Consider the following 15,747-nt stretch of genomic DNA (forward strand, 5'->3'; position numbering starts at 1 on the left):
GTCGTTCTCACAGAGACTGAATAAATTCTCAAGTTGTTGTGAATTATGAACTAATTTAAATCCTAAATTACTCTAGACACCCTAATTAATAAACTTAAAACTAATGACTCAACTAAAACTTAATAGAGGATTTTTGAAAGTTGGTTTTGAAAGATTTTCTTTGAAAGAACGTTGAAAACAAGAAAATTAAAAGACAAGATAACGAAGAAAAATGTGAACTAAATAAGTTTGTGAAAGATTTTAAAGAAGCTTACCAAGACAACAATTTCACCACAATTCCTCTTATCCAAACCTTAGCATGCATACTATCAAAATTCCCAAGTTATGTTGATGATTAGTTCTCCAAAATTATGACTAATTCTTTTCACAGCAATTAACCACTTCTTCTTACATGCAATTTATCCTTGGCGTGAGGCATAAATATAAACATATAAAAAGACCTTAGGTTCAATGAGAACTTCACACAATCACACAAACCCCTAAGAGTATAGTGTTTACCTTAGGCGCATTCATGAATTTAATCATAAAAAGCAAAACTCATATTAGGCATGGCGTATACCCTAACATGCATCAAATTACTTAACCAAAAACCTAGATGGTAGCTAAGCATCAAGATCATTAGTTAGGAAAATAAGCACAGTGATTAAATTTCAACAACATGGAAATTCTAATAGCATGACATAACTAAGCTTTGAATAATTAGAAAAGGGTTACATTGTGTCTTAGTAAAAGAAAATTAGTTACTCATAATCATGGTAACAAAGCAAAAATAAAACATGGAGAAAGAGATAAGGAAAACCCTTAGAGTTTAGAGGCACGGTGGCTCTTCCTTGCTCCACGGTTGAAGTCTGAAATTTCTGGTCCCTTGAGCCTCTACGACCTCCCCTCTTAAAAGAACCTAAAACCTAGTTAGAATGGGCCTAAACAAGTGGCCTTACACGAAGACTTGATTTCCAAGTCAGTTCCTAACTAGAAAAGCTAATTAAAACTAAGTTTCCTAAAACCTCCAGGAAACTGCACGTGATCCTCATTGCGAATGCGATTTGGACACGTTTCTGACCTCCAAAAATTACGTATGACCACTCTTTGGAAAGCTCTGGATGTCTTCTTTTCAGCCATATATCATGTACCTCAATCCGATGTTGTATGAGTGAGTTGTAGATAAAATACCCCTGCTGACTCAGTATTCTCCGGGAATTGATTTATGCTGAATTGTCTAATTAAAAATGGGCACCTTAGCAGCCTTCAAAAATTATGAAAATATTCATGGATAAACTTCAAGATGCTGTCTCCCATCTCCAATTGGAATCATGTCGAACTCTATTATGATGAATATTTGACGAATTTATTCATTTCGTGGCTCATAAGCTGAAAAACAGGAAATAACTCAACTCAGCATCTTTAGTCCAAATTAATTCACAAAACTAAGTAAAAAGGATATAAAATCATGTGAATTTATGAACACATCAAATACCCCCAAACTTGGATTTTGCTAGTCCTCGAGCAAAAAATAAAAAATAAATAAATAAAGAACGAAGAAAGAGATAAAAAAAAAATAAATAAAAAAAAAGAAGAAGAAAACAAACAGAAAGAAACAGAAACACACGACAGACAGGACTCTTCTTCGTACAAACCAAAGGTGTTAGTCTCAGTACAATTTTTCTCCTCGCCAATTGCAATCAATCAAAAGTACATTGGAACACCAATCAGAATTCTCAACTCATAGAAAGGTTTAAAAGAAAGAACAAACTTCCAAAATTTTAAACAATTAATTCATACAATCAAAGAGATTTACAAAAGATTAGTAAAGAACTCACATGCTATTCTTGGTGTAGTGTGAGGCCAACACAAACGCAGAAAATTAAACCAATCTCAAGTATGCAGCACCTCTTATGCTATAAAATACGGACTACCTAGCAAACAACTAGCAAAGGTTTTTTTTTTTTTTTTTTTTTCGAACAAGCTTTCTAATCAACCCATGTAACGAGCTTTAGGTCAGTGACTCCCAAATCAAATGACTTTAGGGCACTAAATGTGAAGACATCCCGAAGGACTTACTCACTCGAGTTGAAAAGGCTTGTATGTAATTCCGACTTTTAGCTTTTAGCTCACTTCAATTTTCACCCTAGCTTCATTGAATTGTACTTTGCTTTTGCATAGGGTTGTGACTTCTTTGGTCACTTTCAATATGTTATACCTTTTTCTTTTAGTTAAATGCTAACTAGTCCTATATTTTATAAAAGAAAAGGATGAGCATACTCAAAACTCGTTTAACTCCCTGCAAGAATGTTGGCGTGTATGTGAAAGTCTCAAGGTGAAGCATATGACTAATCCACTAATCCAAAGTAAATAACTGTGATTGCAAATTTCATCCTAGATTTCATAATGGAAGCATGTTCAAACCTTTAAACTCACCTATGAATATCAAATTCAAAATTGAAATTTCACTATACTTTGAATTGTCCACAATTCACAAGAACAAAAACGGACTAAGAATAACATATATATATATATATATATATTTTTTATATTTTAAAATAAATTTTTTTTTTAATTTTATTTGTTTATAATAAAAATTTTACTAAAAGAAAACAACCTAAACAAAGTTTCCCACCCCCAAACTAGAACTAAACATTGTCCTCAATGTTAAGAAAATAAAACATGCAATGCATAGTTAAGGATGGAAGCATATAGAAAAGAAAAAAAAAAAAAAGTAAATCAATCAATAAGAGAAACAAGTAAAAGAAGAGGACTTCCCCGGTTTATGGTGAGGCATGAGGCTCTAGTGTGAGAGGCAAACCACCCCCAAACTAGTGTGAAGCAGCAGCTTTTGAGGACAGCAACAGCAGCAAAAATCTGGAAAAATGACCTTTAGCGACGGTTTTTCTGCAGAAAACCGTCACTAAGGGTTGTCAGGAACCTTTTGTCGACAAAAAATCCGATGAACACCCCTCGCAAAAGGGGTTTTAGTGACGAAAAATCCGATGAACAGCAAGAAAATGCAGCAGTATCAGTTTTGGTATTTTGGCTCATTTTTGAACTTCCAATCCACCTAAAACACAATGTAGGCCATACAGGGACCCCCAAACTTAGTCCAAATCATCACCATAACCATTTGCAACATGTCTGAAACCTTGAATTCATGTGAAACACTCCATAGTGAAAATTATGAGGAGAATCCAAAAATGACCATAATTGTGCCAAAAGGCAAAATTGAACAATAAAGTTCTCCAAACCAAACCAGCATCCAGAACATCTTGTTGAGACCATATGTCACTTGCGGGGGCCACTCCTTGGTGCGGAAGAACTAAGAAAATGATATTGTGCATAGGAAAACTTCTCAACTTCTCCAACAAAAACATCAACCAAAATAACCTTTCCTCTTGCATGATTTCAACTCTTGGCAATTGCAACCCCAACAAAAAGGCATATGTGAGCTGTTTGGTATCCTTGTGCACAAAGGCCTTATGGCTTGGCTTTCAAGCCGTGAATCCTACTCCCTGAAGTTAGCCTAGGTGTATGGACACCCACAAAAACTAGTTTGCAGCCTTGGGAGCATTGGATCAAAATCTGGGCATTGAAACCTGGAAAATACTTATAACTACAGGTTGTGGAGTCTTGAACTGCAACTTGTTGCCTTCCCTTGCTTTGCGGTCCAAATGAGGAGTGCCAACACATTGAAAAAGACTCCTTAAACATGCTGGGATGTGTTCGACTTGTTCCTACACACAAACAAAATAATCAAATTGCTAAGGAAACCAAAAAGACAGCAAAAGAAGCAAAAACAACAAATTAACAAGGAAAAGTAAGAAAACTTGGGTTGCCTCCCAAGAAGCGCTTGTTTTAAGTCATTAGCTGGACTTAAGAATGGTGCTCAGGAACATGGTGATGGAATGGTGTCAAAGAATGACACCACCTCTTGAGGATCAAAGTGAGATTCTAGATAATGCTTGAGGCGATGACCATTCACTTTGAATTGGGTCCCAGTTGACATATTCTGAATCTCTACAGCACCATGAGGAGAAACTTGAGTGACGAGGAAGGGGCCTGTCCATCTTGAACGCAATTTGCCTGGAAAGAGTCGAAGTTTGGAGTTATAAAGTAACACTTTCTCTCCCGTCACGAATGTCTTCCTGGAAATAGCTTGATCATGCAACTTTTTGGTCTTTTCTTTATATATCCTTGCATTCTCATAAGCCTCATGTCTTAGCTCCTCGAGTTCATTAAGTTGTAGCTTCCGTTTCACACCAGCAGCCTGTATGTCAAAATTGAGCTTCTTGATAGCCCAATATGCTTTATGTTCCAACTCCATAGGCAAGTGGCATGCTTTCCCATACACCAATCGAAATGGTGACATGCCTATAGGTGTTTTGTAAGCTGTCCGATAAGCCCACAATGCATCGTTTAGCTGCAGAGACCAATCCTTCCTTGAAGCACTGACTGTTTTCTCTAAGATTCTCTTGATTTCTCTATTAGAAACCTCAACTTGGCCACTGGTCTGAGGATGATAAGGTGTAGAGACTCTATGATGGATATGATATTTAGCCATAAGCTTGTCAAATGCTCTGTTGATGAAGTGCTTCCCTCCATCACTGATGATCACTCTTGGAATGCCAAACCGTGAGAAGATGAATCCTTTTAGAAAACGCATAACAACAGCAGCATCAGCAGTGGGACACGCCATAGCTTCAACCCATTTTGACACATAATCTACAGCCACTAATATATATTTGTTGCTACAGGATGACGGAAAAGGGCCCATAAAGTCAATACCCCAGACATCAAAGAGTTCAACCACAAGAATACTTTGAAGTGGCATCTCATTCTTTTTGGAAATATTACCAACTCTTTGACATCGATCACAAGCTGCACAATACTTGTAGGCATCCTTAAACAAAGTTGGCCAAAAGAAACCACTTTGCAAAATTTTATCAGCTGTCCGTTTGGGACCAAAATGTCCACCACATGCATAACTATGAGAAAAATTCAGAATGCTCTGTTGCTCATTCTCCGGTAAACATCTTCGGATAATTTGATCAGGGCAATGCTTATACAAGTATGGTTCATCCCAAAAATAAAATTTGACCATGGACAGGAACTTCTTCTTTTGCTGAGAGTTAGAATCAGCTGGAATAATTCCACTAACCAAATAATTCACAATGTCTGCATACGAGGGGACTCCATGCTGTACAGAAAATAGTTGTTCATCCGGAAATGACTCATTCAGGGGCAACACTTCCTCTTTGTGGCTCGGTGTGAGCCTTGACAAGTGATCTGCTACCACATTTTCGGAGCCTTTCTTGTCTCGAATCTCTAAGTCAAACTCTTGTAGCAACAAAATCCATCGAATGAGTCTGGGTTTGGCATCCTTCTTTGTCATTAGGTACTTCAGAGCAGCATGGTCAGAATACACTATGACTTTAGATCCAACAAGATAAGATCTAAACTTCTCCAAAGCAAAGATTATGGCAAGCAATTCCTTCTCAGTGGTTGAGTAATTGAGTTGTGCATCATTCAATGTTCTACTTGCATAATGAATCACGTGTAAAAGCTTTTCCTTTCGTTGACCAAGAACAGCACCTATTGCATAGTCAGAAGCATCACACATCAGTTCAAAAGGGAAACTCCAATCTGGAGCTGTGATAATAGGAGCAGAAGTAAGAAGCTTTTTTAAATTGTTAAAAGCAAGTAAACATGAATCATCAAACTCAAAAATGGCGTCTTTGGCGAGCAGGTTGCACAAGGGACGACTGATTTTGGAGAAGTTCTTGATGAAACGCCTGTAGAACCCGGCATGGCCAAGAAAAGATCTCACACCCTTCACTGAGGTTGGTGGCGGCAATTTAGCAATGATGTCTATCTTTGCTTTATCAACAGAAATGCCTTTACTAGAGACTGAATGGCCTAGCACAATACCCTGTTGTACCATAAAATGACATTTCTCCCAATTTAAAACAAGGTTAGTGTCCGTGCACCTTTCCAACACAAGTTTGAGGTTAAACAGACAAGTATCAAATGAATCTCCAAAAACAGAAAAATCATCCATAAAAACCTCAATTATTCTCTCAACCATATCAGAGAATATACTCATCATGCATCGTTGAAAGGTCGCAGGTGCGTTGCACAAGCCAAAAGGCATCCTCCTATAAGCAAACGTCCCAAAGGGGCAGGTAAATGTCGTCTTCTCTTGATCCTCAGGGGCAATGGGAATCTGATTATAACCTGAATAGCCATCAAGAAAACAGTAATGTGAGTGACCAGCTAATCTTTCTAACATTTGATCAATAAAAGGCAAGGGAAAATGATCTTTTCTAGTAGATGAATTCAACTTCCTGTAGTCTATACAGACTCTCCATCCTGTGGTCATTCTTGTAGGCACGAGTTCATTGTTTTCATTATGAACCACTGTGATTCCAGACTTCTTGGGGACGACTTGAACTGGACTAACCCACTTGCTGTCAGAGATGGGATAGATCACACCTACATCAAGAAGTTTTAAAACTTCACCTCGGACTACCTCCTTCATGTTAGGATTCAATCTTCTTTGCGCATCAATGGTAGCCTTAGAACCATCCTCTAGTAAAATTCGATGCATGCACATGGATGGACTAATGCCTTTAATGTCAGCTATGGTCCATCCTAAAGCTGTTTTGTACTCTCTCAAAACCTGCAAAAGCTTTTCTTCCTCGGTAATCAAATCGAAGCAATGATCACAGGAAGTGTATCGGATTCTCCCAGAAAGGCATATTTCAAGTGTTCAGGCAATGGCTTGAGCTCCAGCTTTGGAGGTATCTCAACGGAAGGCAAGATAGGAGCGCTAGGTGTCCCTAGTGGCTCATATGTGTGACGCCACCTTGGGAACTGAATAGGTGTCGAATCCAAAACTGCTACAAGGTGTTGAGCCTCATTAGAATCTGATCTTAGCTCCGGGTTAGCTAGGCATGTGAGAAGTTCATCCTCGTTTACATTAGCTAGGAAAGTGGTGTGGGCAATAGTATCAACGACATCTACACAAAAACACTCATCCATCTCCACAGGTTTCTTAATGGCTTCAAACACCTTGAACTCAACAGTTTGGCCTTGCACAGTCATAGACAATAAACCTTTCTTCACATCAATAATGGTGCCAGCAGTAGCCATAAAAGGACGTCCCATAATGATGGGAACTTCTCTGTCTTCCTCCATGTCAAGGATGATAAAATCTGCTGGAAGAACAAATTGATCCACTTTGATTAGTATATCTTCAACGATTCCAAGTGGATATTTGATAGACCTATCAGCCAGTTGCAAGCTCACAGAAGTTGGTTTGATCTCTCCAATGCCTAGCTGCTGAAATACAGAATAAGGCATTAAGTTAATACTTGCACCCAAATCAATTAAAGCCTTTTCAATATGTAAATTTCCAATAATGCAAGAAATTGTAAAACTCCCTGGATCCTTAAGTTTTGGTGGCAATTTCTTAAGAAGAACTGCATTGCATTCCTCGGACAACATCACTTTCTCATGTGTAGCAAACTTTCGCTTGTTTGTGCAAACATCCTTGAGGAACTTAGCATAAGCTGGGATTTGCTTCACTGCATCCAACAATGGAATATTTATTTGAACCTTTCTAAACAATTCCAGAATATCCATTGTTTGTTGATCTCTCTTGTGCTTCTGTAGTCTTTGCGGAAAAGGAACTTGAGGCACATATATTCGCTCCTTGGAAGGGGTAGCTGCTGTAGGTTCTTTGGTAGGCTCAATAGCTGCTGTTGGGGCCTCTATAACATCCGTTGTGGCAGGGACAGGGTGTGGCTGAAGTGTATTCATGTCTTCCACGTCTAACTCCATTTCAGCAGCTTGTTTTCCCTCTGTTTCAGCCTTAGAAACATCTTCAGGTCTAGCCTCATAAGTTCGCCCACTCCTTAATGTTTTTATCGCCTTAATGTGCTCCTGGCCTCTTGGATTGATTTCAGGTTGGCTAGGTAACTTGCCTTTCTCCCTCTCATTGACTACGTTTGCAATCTGGCTCACTTGGACTTCCAATTTCTGAATTGCAGCATGACAATTTTGATAACCAGCTTGAAGGTTATTGTTTGTTTGTTGTTGAGTCTGAATAAATTGAGTCATAATCTCCTTCAAAGTTGGTTCTCTTGGTTCATTCGGATTGACAGGTTTTTGCTGAGGATAAATGCGCTGCTCAGACGGATTGTTGTTGCTCCATGAGAAATTGGGGTGGTTCTTCCATCCCGGGTTATACGTGTTGGAGTAGGGATCATGTCGTGGCTTTTGAAATGAATTTATTTGATTAGCCTGCTCCTGCGTAAGATCACTCAAAGGGCAATTATTAGTTGGATGAGAATTATCAGAGCAAATAGCACACATAGAGGAAGGAGAAACAAATTTGGTCATTGACTGCATGAAATTTTCAAGCTTCTTTTCCAAGTTGGATACTTGAGATGCTGAAGCGAATCCAGGATTTGTATCGACACTATGCACAGTAATCTTCCTTGTGAATCTGTCATCGCCCCATTGCATAGAATTGGCAGCAACTCTCTCAAAAGTTTTGAAGCACTCCTTAGGATCTTTCTCACTCAGAGCTCCTCCACATGCCGCATCAACATTGTTTCTACTGGCTGAGGTTAGTCCTTGGTAAAAGATCTGCATTTGCATCCAAGTTTCCACTCCATGATGAGGACATTGTTGTAGTAGATCACAAAATCGCTCCCAGCACTCATGAAAAGATTCTTGAGGCTTTTGTTCAAAGTTCGTGATTTCCTTCCTAAGTAGCAATGTTTTTGTGGCAGGGAAAAATTTCAGCATGAATTTTTGAGCAAGTTCTTCCCATGACGTGATGGATCCAGCAGGAAGAGAGGTGAACCATGACTTGGCCTTGTCTTTGAGAGTGAAGGGGAACAATCTCAGACGCACTATTTCTTGTGAAACTCCCTTGATATGAACCGTACCACAAGCTATGTAAAAATCCTTAATATGAATGTTGGGATCTTCATTTGATTTACCATAGAACGAAGGAAGAAGACCAATGGTACCGGATTTCAGCTCAAACGAAACATCATCAATTTCAGGAAATGTGATACATGAAGGCTCTTCTAAAATTGTGGGCTGTGAATACTCCTTCAAGGGCTTAGTGTTGGCTGCCATTGACTCTGTGTCAGACTCTAAATCAGTATCAAATGCTCGGTGGTTGATGTGACAGAGCTCTCGGAACGTTTTTTCTATCTCAGGATCAAAGGGTACTAATTCTTGACCTTGGGATCTTGTGCTGACCATCAACTAACACACACACAACATTCAAATATTTGAGAGCAACCTACAGACAACAAAACAAAAGAGATAGTGAATAACAGGTGGTGCTGGAAAACAAAGAAACAAATAATAAAAGAGAATAAATCAAAGAAATACAATAAAGTAAAACAATAAAACAAATATTAAAAAGGGACGATATGCAACCGAAATAAAGACTAAAGTAAAGCTAAAATCACACAACACAAAGAATTAAACTTAGTCCCCGGCAGCGGCGCCAAAAACTTGATGTATAATTTTACTACCTGAAAATTAGATAGTTAAATTCAAGAAATAAACTTGCAAGCGCACAAGGTTAATGCAATATAGCCAAGGCAAGTACAAGGTCGTTCCCACAGAGACTGAATAAATTCTCAAGTTGTTGTGAATTATGAACTAATTTAAATCCTAAATTACTCTAGACACCCTAATTAATAAACTTAAAACTAATGACTCAACTAAAACTTAATAGAGGATTTTTGAAAGTTGGTTTTGAAAGATTTTCTTTGAAAGAACGTTGAAAACAAGAAAATTAAAAGACAAGATAACGAAGAAAAATGTGAACTAAATAAGTTTGTGAAAGATTTTAAAGAAGCTTACCAAGACAACAATTTCACCACAATTCCTCTTATCCAAACCTTAGCATGCATACTATCAAAATTCCCAAGTTATGTTGATGATTAGTTCTCCAAAATTATGACTAATTCTTTTCACAGCAATTAACCACTTCTTCTTACATGCAATTTATCCTTGGCGTGAGGCATAAATATAAACATATAAAAAGACCTTAGGTTCAATGAGAACTTCACACAATCACACAAACCCCTAAGAGTATAGTGTTTACCTTAGGCGCATTCATGAATTTAATCATAAAAAGCAAAACTCATATTAGGCATGGCGTATACCCTAACATGCATCAAATTACTTAACCAAAAACCTAGATGGTAGCTAAGCATCAAGATCATTAGTTAGGAAAATAAGCACAGTGATTAAATTTCAACAACATGGAAATTCTAATAGCATGACATAACTAAGCTTTGAATAATTAGAAAATGGTTACATTGTGTCTTAGTAAAAGAAAATTAGTTACTCATAATCATGGTAACAAAGCAAAAATAAAACATGGAGAAAGAGATAAGGAAAACCCTTAGAGTTTAGAGGCACGGTGGCTCTTCCTTGCTCCACGGTTGAAGTCTGAAATTTCTGGTCCCTTGAGCCTCTACGACCTCCCCTCTTAAAAGAACCTAAAACCTAGTTAGAATGGGCCTAAACAAGTGGCCTTACACGAAGACTTGATTTCCAAGTCAGTTCCTAACTAGAAAAGCTAATTAAAACTAAGTTTCCTAAAACCTCCAGGAAACTGCACGTGATCCTCATTGCGAATGCGATTTGGACACGTTTCTGACCTCCAAAAATTACGTATGACCACTCTTTGGAAAGCTCTGGATGTCTTCTTTTCAACCATATATCATGTGCCTCAATCCGATGTTGTATGAGTGAGTTGTAGCCAAAATACCCCTGCTGACTCAGTATTCTCCGGGAATTGATTTATGCTGAATTGTCTAATTAAAAATGGGCACCTTAGCAGCCTTCAAAAATTATGAAAATATTCATGGATAAACTTCAAGATGCTGTCTCCCATCTCCAATTGGAATCATGTCGAACTCTATTATGATGAATATTTGACGAAGTTATTCATTCCGTGGCTCATAAGCTGAAAAACAGGAAATAACTCAACTCAGCATCTTTAGTCCAAATTAATTCACAAAACTAAGTAAAAAGGATATAAAATCATGTGAATTTATGAACACATCAACGATTGAAAACCGTCTCCACATCTTTTAAATACATTCCGCAGAAAGTAAGCGACTCATATTGAACCCAAGCCTCTACGATTGATCCTTCGGGCTTCGCCCTGTTGCGTACACTTTTTTTCAGCTCTCCGAGAAGCCTGCCAAAATAAAACGATATGATTGAAATTAGCAAGCATGTGATAATGATGCATACACAAATGATAAGGATTATATACCTTTCTATTGGATACATCCAGCGATAGTTGACAGGACCAGCAAGTAATGCCTCTTCTGGCAAGTGAACCATCACGTGCATCATACTTGTGAAGAAAGCTGGAGGAAATATCATCTCAAACTTGCATAGGACTTGGACAATGTCATGGCGCAACTGAAACATGTCCGTTTTTCGCAAAGTTTTCGCCGTCAGTTGGGAAAAAAATCTGGACAACAAAATGATTGGCTTCACTACATCTTCCGGCAATAGGTGTCGAATACCAACAGGAAGTAGGCGTTGCATAAACACATGGCAGTCATGGCTTTTAAGTCCAGTAAATTTACCCCCGTCAACATTCACACAACGTGCGATATTAGAAGCATACCCATCGGGAAACTTTACTGACGATACAAACTTTAGAAACTCTTTCTTGTCATTCGGTTTCATAGAAAAGAATGCAAGATCCCTTCTAGCTTTATCATTGTCCCTATTCATCCATAAACCCCTTCGTATGCCCATTCTTTCCAAATCAAGACGAGCTTTGATCGTGTCCTTTGTCTTCCCCTCGATATCTAGAATCGTGCCCACCAATGTGTCGAATACATTTTTCTCAACATGCATCACATCTAGATTGTGCCTCAATTTTAGTTTCGACCAATATGGGAGCTCAAAAAACATAGGCTTGTGCGTCCAGTTCATATGTGTAGAAGGTCTGATACGACTAACTGTTTTCCCGAAGGGAGCAAAATCCAACCGGTTAAGCTGGTCCAATATCTCATCACCGGACCATTCTCTGGGTCTAAGGCGACGCTCAGTGTTCCCGTCGAACTCTTTATCTTTTTCCCTCCACTCATGGTCCCATGGCAACCATCTCCGATGACCAAGGTAACAAACTTTTCCAGCATGCCAACCAGAAGTTACATCTTCCTTGCATACAGGACATGCCATATAACCTTTTGTGCTCCACCCAGAAACCATTGCATATGCTGGGAAATCATTCACAGTCCACATAACTGCTACCCGCAAAGTGAACATCTTCCTAGTTGATTTATCGTACGTGCGAACACCGTTTGTCCACAAATCCTTTAGCTCATCAACCAGCGGCCTTAAGTAAACATCGATTGACCTCCCAGGATCCTCAGTTATCAAAACAGTCATCATCATGTATTCTTTTTTCATGCATTTCCAAGGCGGCAAATTATATGGGAATACGAAAATCGGCCAAGTGCTGTGGTGTTGGTTTAGAACCCCATACGGATTGAATCCGTCAGTGGCAAGTCCCAATCTAACATTTCGGGGATCAGCAAACTCGGGAACGTTCGATCGAACTCTTTCCATGCCTCCCCATCTGCAGGATGCTGCATCACATCATCGTCTACCCGTTTTTCCTGATGCCATCTCATGTCTGTGGCAGTATGCGTCGACATATACAATCGCTGCAACCTAGGTTTCAGGGGCAAATAACGCATGACTTTTTGTGGGATCTTAGTCGTCCTATTCTGAGATGTCATCTTGAACCTCGACTCATTGCATATAAGACATGTATCCAACGATTCATGCTCTTTGTAGAATAACATGCAATTGTTTTTGCAAGCATGAATTTTTTCATAACCCAATCCAAGACCATTCAACACCTTATGTGCCTGTTTATGGTCTTTCGGCAAACAATTGTCCGTCGGAAGCATTCTCTTGAAAACTCCCAAAAAGTAATCAAAACACAGATTCGACATACGATACTTTATTTTTCCGTGCATTAGCTCCACAATGGCCGTGAGAACGGAAAAGCTCTCGCACCCCGGGTATAACTCTTGGTTGGCATTTTTTAACAATTTCTCATATTGTTCAAACTCCGCACTGTCTATTGGTGTAGGCACATCATCTTGCTCTTCTTGATTCATGTTGGTCGATGCAAATGGAAAAACATCCTGTATAATATCCATGACTTCATCATTAGCATCCACAATAGGTTGAACATTGTCCACTCTTGTGGCATTTGAAGACGAAGCATGCTCTAATTGTTCCCCGTGAAGGTTCCAAATGCTATATGTCTCAATCATTCCATTCCTTACTAAATGAAATCCAACATTTTCAATTGTCTCCCATAACGTGTTGTTGCACCTCCTACAAGGACAACGGATTCTAGTTGCACCCGGGTTGTGTCTACGTGCAAACTCAATAAAATCCTCGATTCCATCCAAGTATTCGTCTGCGCATCTGTTCGGGTTTTGTATCCACCTTCTGTCCATAATTCCTGAAACCAGAATCACAACACAACAATCACAACAACTTCATACGAAGTTATAATGTCACCTTATGCCTCCGGTAAGGGTCCTATCCCATTCGGGAATGCATACTCCTGCCACGTAACCTACGACTACATGAGATTAGATTTCGACGTGGATGAATTTCGCCAGCATCTCGCTACAGTTCTTGAGGTGGCCATAGTTATAAATACCTATGTACCACCCGAAGAACGTACCGAGATGACAACGAAATATCCACAATCGAAACCTAATCCTGTAGCCATAGATTACGTGACAACACTATGCATTACCAAACTGTCCAAATAATGGGACAATTCAAGAATTAATTGGACCGCAGTCATGCATTACGCATCCATGCACGAAATCCAACTAATCTCGAACGGGAAACTAAGTGTTACTAAACATAAAAATAAAAGCACGAAGTTAATTTCAATTAACTTCGTACATCACAACAGATTGTACTACGTTACGCACAACATAATATAAATATAACTTCACAAGAATATTTTAAACATATATAAAACAAATAAAATACCTTCTCAATCGTTCTCCACCAATCGCTAATTACAAATATCCCTAACGAAAACAAATTAAAAAACCTTAGTACGAACTTAAATTAATACTTTTAAACTAATGACGAAAAATACTTACTCAATCAATGTATTGAAATCCCAACAGTGGCAGAGAGGTTGAGAGAGAGGCAGAGGCAGAATGCTTTGTTTTTGCATTCTGCCTCTGCAATGGCAGAATTCTAATATGAAGAAGAAGGACTTTGCGCGACGAACATACTTATTCGTCGCGCAAACTCCCGTCGCAAAAAACCAAATCATTCGTCGCGCAAACACCTGCCGACATCTAACTTTTGCGCGACGCTGGAACTTTCCGTCGCGCCAACTTCCGTCGCGTAAAATTGTCGCGCAAAAACAAAATTCCGTCGCGCAAAACAAGATATTCGTCGCAGAACGTTGAACTTTACGCGACGAAATGTAATTACGTCGCGCAAAAAATATCTCACCTGGTCATTTTTGGCGCCAAAAATAAAATATCTCTTGTTCTCTTACGCGACGAAACGTCTTTCCGTCGCGCTAAATGAGGACTGTCCTTTTTGCGCGATGAGAATTTGTTCGTCGTGCAATATTGCCTTTAGTGACGATATTTCTCGTCAGCGCAAATGTTTCGCGCTAAAAAATTCCCCGCTTTTTAACTCTGCTTTGCGCGACGAAAAATTGTTTTGTCGCGCATATACATTTTGCGCGACGAAAAAGTTTGGTGGCGCAAATTTTCAGTGGATTGCGCGACGAATAGTTGTTTTCGTCGCGCAAGTATGGTTTGCGCGACGAGTTGTTCTTCGTCGCGCAATATTTCGTCGCGCAAATAGTGAAACGTAGTAGTGTAATATGTTTTACTAGCTAATGGGGTACTTCACTTTCTAGCATTACTCGGTCAAGAAATATATCTTATCTAATACTAATTATAAAAATACTGGTGCTTACTTAGTTTTGACATTTTTAGAAATCGATGTTGACGCAAAACTTTGATTGAAGAAACCGATGTTGTTTCTGTAAAAGACATCAGGTTTTCCTCAATGCCTTTTACAACCCCCTTAGCATCACCTTACGAGGAATCAGTATGTGATATAGTAAAAAGGCATCGGTTTTTCCCCGATGCCTATTAGCCTTTTTGTAGTAGTGCTTATGACTCTCTCCCTTTCTAGCCAAAAACAAAATGACAAATAATAATAATAATAATGCATTGTCTTTTTGTAAAAGGAAAATGAAAAATGCTTTTATTAACTAGTCAATAATCAATTATTAATGTCTAATTATCAATTATTTTACAAGCCTTCCACATCAAGCCCAAATTTTCCACAGGGCAAGCCAGATTGGTCATACTCACAGCTAGAGCATGGCATCATTGACATGGACAGGTACGTCCACGACGACCAAAGTCAAAGTCAATGCTTAATATTCAAGCAGAAAACAGAACTGTGTGTTTCCCAATTTTGTCTTCATAATAATTATAAAAATATTGATGCTTAGTTAGTTTTGACATTTTTAGAGGTGGAAAATGTTATGCCCAATTTCTAGTATAAAATAATAAAAGTACACTAGTATAAAGCTTGTACATTATAAATCTGGACATTTTTGTTCTGGAAATAATAATAACATTACCGCTTCAATTTCTCACAAAGTTA

General features: G+C 38.6%; 1 protein-coding gene, 1 non-coding gene and 1 pseudogene across 3 annotated transcripts; 1 reads left to right on the top strand and 2 right to left on the bottom strand.

Annotated features, from left to right (window-relative positions):
* Window positions 1-6,693: 6,693 nt before the first annotated feature.
* On the bottom strand, window positions 6,694-9,270 carry LOC148917913 (uncharacterized). Its single transcript, XM_089050444.1, has one exon. It carries the CDS (start codon window positions 9,268-9,270, stop codon window positions 6,694-6,696), a length of 2,577 nt encoding a protein of 858 aa, XP_088906570.1.
* LOC148917914 (small nucleolar RNA R71) lies at window positions 8,663-8,769 on the top strand. The gene has a single exon (XR_016126575.1). It is a non-coding gene; the product is annotated as a small nucleolar RNA R71 (small nucleolar RNA).
* Window positions 9,271-11,094: 1,824 nt separating the features above from the next.
* Window positions 11,095-12,653, bottom strand: LOC148917915 (uncharacterized; annotated as a pseudogene). Its single transcript, XR_016126108.1, has 2 exons — window positions 11,312-12,653; window positions 11,095-11,233 (listed from the first exon to the last, which is right to left on the bottom strand). The product of XR_016126108.1 is annotated as an uncharacterized LOC148917915 (transcript).
* Between the last annotated feature and the right edge of the window lie 3,094 nt (window positions 12,654-15,747).

Source organism: Prunus mume, linkage group LG4 (assembly GCF_029339155.1).
Source record: "Prunus mume cultivar Tortuosa linkage group LG4, ASM2933915v1, whole genome shotgun sequence".
NCBI classification, from domain to species: domain Eukaryota; kingdom Viridiplantae; phylum Streptophyta; class Magnoliopsida; order Rosales; family Rosaceae; genus Prunus; species Prunus mume.

What these genes read in the sequence shown, in the direction of transcription:
- LOC148917913 (XM_089050444.1), bottom strand. Translation starts at nt 9,270, where the DNA reads ATGGTCAGCACAAGATCCCAAGGTCAAGAATTAGTACCCTTTGATCCT.